The following is a 7,285-nucleotide window of genomic DNA, read 5'->3' as shown; positions in this document are numbered from 1 at the left end:
GGGACTTGAGGGTGTCATTCAGTAGCCAGGGAGGGGACTGGCCGTCCTCCCTTCTCCCACATACCATAAGCTCTGACCATACATGAGTTCTTAATTCAAGGCGGAATGTGAGATTCTGTGTCTCATTTACATGAGCATAAGCAGTGAAAGAACCACACCACAACACCCAGGCTGTGACAGAAACAGAACTTACTGCAACATTCAAATCTGATATTTACTCTTAAACATATACTAATGCTCCTCCTCAATGGATAAACAGTCCCTGGGGTGCAGATGTCAGGGATTTGGAGGGGGGTCGTGCCCTCCGCCTGGGGCTTTAGGGGAAACCAGGGAAAGTCTTCAGATGTCCTCCTTCACTTGGGGTGGGGGGGGAAGAGCTGACCCGGTGCACCCCGAGGGTCCCAGTGGCCCTGCTGCTCAGGAGGAGCTGCACTTGTGGTCTCCAGAGGGTTATGGCTCCTTGCCAAGGGCACGGTGGCTGAAGAGAAGAAACAGACTATTTTGGGGAACCTTCCTGAGATTCACGGCACACCTCCCTGCCCCACAACACTCTTATCCAAACCCTGTGCCGAGTGCTCAGTCCATCAACAGCACCTCGTTTGTCCCTGATGGGGGAGGCATCATTTAGCATCACTCATTTAAGAGGAGGCAACCGAGTCCCAGAGAGGAGAGGGGAGCGGCCTGTCCCAGGCCTGGCCAGCACTGGAGCTGGGATCCAGGCCCATGCTTAGCCCGAAGCTGTACTGAGCCCCTGGATTCAGTCGCTGCTGCTCCTGACACTCACTCGGCCCTGAACTGGAGGATGTCCGGTTCCTCTTTCTCCTGAAGAGCCGCATTTTGCTCGTCTTCTGGTGTGTGGGCTCCAGCCGGCAGGAGAGGCAGTAGCTACAGGACAGAGTGGCCTGTGAGCTACCAGGAGCCGCACCTCAGGTGTCCCTCCCAGAGCCTGCCAGCAGCTGAGTCCCGGTGCCCCATGGGTCACCACGCAATGAGGTCTGGGGCTGATCAGGGAGCCAGGCCCCACGCTCTGCAGCCGGCCGGCCGAGAGAGTCTGGCCTGCCCTCACCCAACTCCTGTGCCCCTCACCTCTCATCAACACTGAGGGGCTCCATCGCCTGGAACCAGGCCCCAAATCGCTCCTCGGGATTCAGGTCATATTCACTTGCAGCCTGCTGGAGCAGCTGGATCTTCCTAATGACTTTGTATTTCTGGGAGGAAGGACAGGATGCAGACAGGTCCCGGGTGGGGAACCCTGCCAGGGACTTGTGCGGAGTGAGGATCTGGTCTGGGGTCTGTGCTCACTCGGGAACCCTCCTTCCTTCCCACTCCATTCAGGACTTGCCTGTCCTCACAGTTGGCTTGAATTAGTTCCTCATCCAGGAAGGTGTCCTTGATGCCAGCCCCTCCCGCACCCGCCAACGTGATGGGATTCCCAGCTTTGTAGCATCTAACTGTCCCAACAAATATAAGACCCGAGGGATGAGGACACGTGACATCTTGCCACGGGAGGTCTGTGATTTCCACTTCCCCACCCTCCCCACAGCTGCTGACCTCACGCCATTTCTGGAAGTTGACCAGATTTCCCTGGAAGGGAGACAGCCAATGTCCATCAGTAACGGCCCCCTAAGCCCATAACCAGCCCCCATCCCACCCCTTCTCAGGCTGCAGGAATGTCAGGGCCCAGCAGAGGGCAGACCTTCCACAAAGAGAACTTGACACTGGGCCAGGCTCTGGGCTCCAGAGCAGGAGGGACAGGGGAGCTGAAGCCAGAGACCTTGCAGCCCACCCATTTCTGATGACAGACGGGAAGACTGAGGCCTCAGGCAAAAAGGGACAGCTGGACCACAGATGTGCTTCCTCACTTGCAGGGGCTGATGGCACTCCCCCAGGGGCAGGGCCCAAGGGGGAGGCTGAATCCAGCTCAGACACAGCCTCCTGCAGCTTTGCAGGCAGGCAGCTATGAGCTTCACTAGTCCTGAGAGCCTGGTAGGGGGCTTACGCGGAGCCTCCATTCACGCATCACTAAGACGGGCCTGACTCTGACTCCCTAGCTCCCAGGGGTGGCCATGATGCTCTCATGAGAGGAGGTTTGCCAGGTACAGAGAGCTCAGGGCCCAGTGCAAGGCTCTCGCCTCCCAAACCACAGGATCCTGCTCCCTGGCCCCACCTCCAGGCTCACTCACTTGTAGATCATCCTCCATCCCAATGTCCAGCAGTTTCAGGTGATTGAGGAACGTGCCCAGGAAGGGGACGACACCCTGTGAAATCAGGGTGGGAGTGGGGATGAGTCCCAGCTCTCAGGTGCCCCCATGGACCCTCCCCCAAATCCCTTCACCCCAGCCTCCTGCCCACCGCAGACTCCCACAGAGAGCAGCCTAGGACCCTCAGCAGCCTCCCCCCTGTTGCACCCTCCAGGACCACCCAACGTCCCCCGTCAGCTACCAGGGGCGGCTTTTGGCAAATCCCAGGGTGTGCGGTCCCTGCCACTCCCCCCGCAAATCCATCTTGCGCCCAGCCATTCCAGGCCTCCTCCTGGTCACTTCCAGGGCAGGCATTTCAGGCTCTGGGGCTCCAGGAGCTGGGCTGGAGGAGGAGGGACCCCTCTCTTGGGGAGGCCTCCAGCCGTGAGGGGTGAGACCCCCTCCTCTGACACCTGGACTCTCCCCCTCAGGCCCCCTCGCCTGCTGCTGCTGCCTCTCCTGGGCTCCCTGGGGGTCCATCTCTTGGGTGGCCCACACAGAGTTCACCTCCTGCAGGGTCAAGGACAGGCTCAGGGAGGCCATGCTACCTTCCCCGTGTCTCCCAGGCCCCTGATCCTGGACCCTGGACATCTGATGTCTATGGCGGCTCCCATTCCAGAGTGATCTGATTCTAGATCACTCCCAGCTCCAACACTCCCTCCTCTGTGCCCTCAGGCCTGCCTAGGCCCCTAAGCCTCTCTCCTCCTCAAGAAAGTGTGAGGAGGACTCCCATGCCTCCCAGGGTCCCCTGAGGACTGTGTCATCTGACTGTCACCAGTGCTCTCCCCTCCCCCCTCGAGGAGGAGGAGCACAAAGCCGCTGCACATTCCTCTCCCCCTTGTACCTCATCACCCCTGTGAGGCCTGCACCACAGATCATCTCCCTCCATTTCCCAGATGAGGAGACCGAGGCCCACAGAGGGGTGGTGACTTGCTCAGGGGCCACAGAGGAGAGACCACTCCCCCTCCCAGCCAGAGGCCCTGGCCCCCGGCCTTCACTCCTCCTCCAGACACACCTCTGACCAAGGCCCTGTCCTCTGGACTCTCGGGGTGTGTTGAGGCCCTCAGTCAGCCTGAGCCATGGATCGGGAGGCACAAGGTGTCTCAGGGGGCATATCCAACTGGCTTCTGCCTGTCCCAACCCCTGGGGTTTTCTGACTCCAGCTGGACCTGAGGCCATGCCAAAGGCCTCAGCTCCCTAGGATCCCCTCAGGATGGTCCCTGCACAGAACTCCTCCTTCATTCACTCAGGAAGGGGACCCCCTTGTGCCACATCTGAGTGACAGTGTAGGGGGTGACCAGGGCGTTGGGTGATGGTGACATTTGCATCCTTTTTTACTTGGAACCTTCTAATGTCCTGCCAGGAAGGTCCATTAAGAATCTGTAGGTTCCCCGATAATTCTCATTGCCATCTGGGGTGTATCCTTATCAACAAGTCACCTGGGGAGACTCTCACTGAGTTTTCAGCAGTAACCACTATCGGGATAGAGTGCAGAGTCCCAGAGAGCACACAGTTCTGTGCCAGATCCACCATTCGTTCCAAGGCTGGGCAGCCCCTGTGTCCACCTGGCCTGTGTGACCACACAGTGCCCGTCCCTGGGGCAGGCAGAGTGCCCTTCCCTGAGAGGTGCAGTGCAGATAGAAGGAGCAGCAGGGACCTGGCTTCCTGAGGACAGACCGGGCTGCTTTAGGAGGAAAGGAACCCCCACCCACTCCATCCACCCGCCAGCCTGGAGGAAGATGAGGGCCAGCTGATGGGCCCGCATGGAAGCTAGAGACCTGCTCATTCTGCCAGCTCCTCACCTCCTGGAACAGTCCAAAAAACACCACTCTATCCCGTGACCAAGGCCTCCTGCCCCAAACAGTCCCCACCTGCCCTTGCAGCTCACACCACCTGCTTCCTGTCAATCTGGACAAAACAGACCGTTATGTCTCAGAGAAACTTTCAGTGAAAAACTAGCCAAAGCACACTCTGCCTGGTCCCTCCTCCCCCCTCCCCTCCCCTCCTTCCAGATCTCCAGCCTCCACGCACCTCCATGAGCAGCTTCCTGCTCTCCCGCTGGTCCGTTTTGCACAAGGTTTTAAATTTTTGGCAGTTCCTCCTGAGGAGGGAAAAAAGGAAAGAAACACTGTGGGGTGGTTTAAGGGTAAATCCCTTTTGTTTGAAAACCCAGAATTATCCAGACAGCCTGGATGAGCGTTTTCAATGTGTGCTCTGAGCCCTGAGGTCTCTGGGACTGGGGAGGGAGCTCTCCTGTTGTCACCTGGGGCCTTCGTTCTCTTATCTACTGAACAAATCTGTTTTAAACAGTCTTGATTTCAGGTGGACAGAGAGTTCTGTTGCTGCAAAGCAAACCCTTGAAAATGTTCAATTTAGTTCGAGCCAGGGTCTGGCACTTAGGGAAACTGATTCCTAAAGCAGAACCACTGGCCTAAGTTTCCAGAAAGACTCCAAGCCTCCCAACCAGGTCAGACCCTGTCCCCAGGGTTCACTGTCTCCCAGGATGTCCCAGCTTACTGAAGGGCAGTGGCAGCCCTGTGGGGGGTGTCTGGTTCACCCAGGTGGTGACGCATGGAGAGAGGCCTACGCACCTGGACACCCGTCCCCACGTCTTTTTTAAACGCTGAATGGAGGGGCTCTGCAGGGCCCAGAGGATGGCATGGAGTGATGAAAGGTTCCTCAGGCCTTTGCACTCCTGGGGAAGGGAAGGGAATGAGCTGTGAGGGGAGCTGGAGCCCTGCTTCCTCTGGCTTTGGTCACCTCATGGACGTCCCCTGTCCTGGATGAGACAGAGGCTCTGGAAACCTGAGAAGAGCACAGCTAGACCCTGATGAGGAACACTCCCAGGGAGGAGGATTTTAGCTCAAGCCAAGGAAGGAGCCCAGGAAGGGGTGAGCATCCCACCACTGGGACCAGGAGTCAGGTCATTGAGACACTGGCAGGAGGGGCCTAAGGACTGTGCAAAGGCTCAGACCACAAACTTCAATCCTGACAGCTGGAAAAGGAGAAGGGGCAGTTCCCACGACTCCAGAGAGGGGCTCAGAGGGCCTCCCACATCTTACCTTGGCCACCTGGATCCAGAGCTCCACCAACCTGGCCCTGTCCTGGGCTGTCATGGTCGGGTCCCCGAGGCAGGTGGTGATGACACATTTGACCACTCTGATAAAGTGGGTCATGGTGGCACGAATGGTGGGTGCCAGGAACTCATTGGCCCTGTTGTCCCACTGGGACCAGATGGAGTCCAGGAAGTGGCGGGGCATCAATTTCATGAACAGCTCCTGGGGAGGACAGGGAGTGTTACCCAACCCTGCCACATCCCAGCTCAGTGTCCACAGCCCCCAGTCCCAGGCCGGGTCAGTGGTGAGAGCTGGAGCTCAGGAAGCTGAGAATGTGGCCTGAGACTTGTGGGAGTCCCTGGGTGTTGCCTGTGTCCCCTGAGAGCACCCAGCACAGGATGACCCAGGACCCGATACTGTGGTGCAGGATAGTGACATTTGCTCCCAGCCCAGTCTCACTTCCTCCAAGCACCAGAACTCGGCTCCTGCTTGACCATCTCAAGGGGAATCTTCCAACCATTCTGATTATCCTGGGGTCTGACTCCTCTTTCAGATGCACATTCCCCCAAGGCAGCAACAACCACGGGCTTTGATTGTCTGCCATGTAGTCATGGACATATGAGGTGCCTAATAAGTGCTGAGGCTCTTGAGGCCTCTCGGGCAAATGAGTATTCTACCCGAGGACCTGATAGCACTTCAGTGAGCTCCCCACCCCCAGCAAAGAGCAGACTCTGCCCAACTTCCTCTCTGCTCCACCTCATCCATCTGCACAGCCACTCTGCATGGCAGATGCTCTCAGTGTCCATCTCTCCTGTCCACATGAGGACAGCAAAGGCTCGAGAGTTAAGAAGGCTGCTCAGGTCACATGAGGGTAAGTGGGAAAGCAAGAGGTTGGACCGAGATCATGGGATTCTAGATCAGGAAATGGCAGGTCTGGGGCAGCTGATGGCACAGGGGAAGGCCGGCCCCACCTGCCCTGAGAGCCCCGCTGCTCACCACATCCATCAGTGTCAACTGCTCTGCCACCAGCCGGGGAGGGAACTCCAAGAAGTCAGGCTTCTCCTCTCTCAGCAGCTTCTTGGTGCTCAGGTCCGAGGGGCAGGTGGGCTCCAGGGCTGGATCTGGCTCTGCTGTTATCTCTCCAGGTGGAGGGAGGATTCTCCCTGGAGCCAATGGTCCAGCTGGCTCCAGCTCAGGAGCTGGCACTGGGGCTGGAGCTGACGTCGGTGGTGTCTCTGGCCCTGGAGGGACTGATGGAGGTGACACTGGCTCCAGCTCTAGCACAGGTGGTGGAACTAGAGCTGGAGCTGGATCTAGCCGTGGAGCTGGCCCTTGCTCTGGCTCTGGAGCTGGAGGCAACTCTGGAGATGGTACTGCAGCAGGAGAAAGAAACAGTTTCACTCAAGTAGCTGACTTCCCCTGTGCCTGTCAAAGCCAGGAAAGACCCCACTGCCTTGAAGTGAACCAAGCCTCTGAACACTCTGCAAATTGTCATCCCAGACTGCAGTCGCCTCACCTTCCAGCTCTGCCTCAATGGGCCGTGGATGCTCCAGCTGGACCTGGAGAAGGTAGGCGTGGCCCTGCAGCCCCGAGCCAGGCAAGCTGAGATGCAGAGAGGCCAGCTTCATGCTGAAGCAGGGATAGTGCAGGGGCTCCCAGAAATCCTGCCCTGGGTCCAGGCAGGTTCCCACCAGAGAAGAGATGGCACTGGGGGAGGCAATTGGGCAACAGAGTCAGAGGCCTGGCCTTTCCCTCCACACTTCTCACCCAAGGCACCCTGGCTTGGGGCTGGGCCCTATGCCTGCCCCTCTCCATCCAGGTGAGAGCCACAGGGCAGCCCTGACCCCTGTGAGGCTGTCCTGGCAGTGGCAGGCCTGCTTATCCAGCAGGTTGACACAGAGTCTGTTGTGACTCTCTTCCCACTGACACTCTTCTCCTGAAGGTCTGGGACACAGCCCACCCCAGCACTCCATGCACTTGTGCAACTGG

The 7,285-nt window shown here is 58.3% G+C and overlaps 1 protein-coding gene and 1 long non-coding RNA gene across 2 annotated transcripts; both read right to left on the bottom strand.

Moving 5' to 3' along the window:
* Nucleotides 1-200: 200 nt before the first annotated feature.
* Nucleotides 201-2,255, bottom strand: LOC131403968 (ral guanine nucleotide dissociation stimulator-like). Its single transcript, XM_058538149.1, has 4 exons — nt 2,184-2,255; nt 1,087-1,208; nt 785-885; nt 201-478 (listed from the first exon to the last, which is right to left on the bottom strand). Exons 1-4 carry the CDS (start codon nt 2,199-2,201, stop codon nt 354-356), a joined length of 366 nt encoding a protein of 121 aa, XP_058394132.1. The 5' UTR covers nt 2,202-2,255; the 3' UTR covers nt 201-353.
* Nucleotides 2,256-2,686: 431 nt separating this feature from the next.
* LOC131403969 (uncharacterized) lies at nt 2,687-4,880 on the bottom strand. Its single transcript, XR_009219676.1, has 3 exons — nt 4,832-4,880; nt 4,272-4,341; nt 2,687-2,750 (listed from the first exon to the last, which is right to left on the bottom strand). It is a non-coding gene; the product is annotated as an uncharacterized LOC131403969 (long non-coding RNA).
* Between the last annotated feature and the right edge of the window lie 2,405 nt (nt 4,881-7,285).

The sequence above is a fragment of the Diceros bicornis genome, unplaced genomic scaffold (assembly GCF_020826845.1).
Source record: "Diceros bicornis minor isolate mBicDic1 unplaced genomic scaffold, mDicBic1.mat.cur scaffold_97_ctg1, whole genome shotgun sequence".
Classification (NCBI taxonomy): Eukaryota; Metazoa; Chordata; class Mammalia; order Perissodactyla; family Rhinocerotidae; genus Diceros; species Diceros bicornis.
The sequence above is the reverse complement of the archived record's forward strand: the minus strand, read 5'-3'. Positions and strand labels throughout refer to the sequence as shown.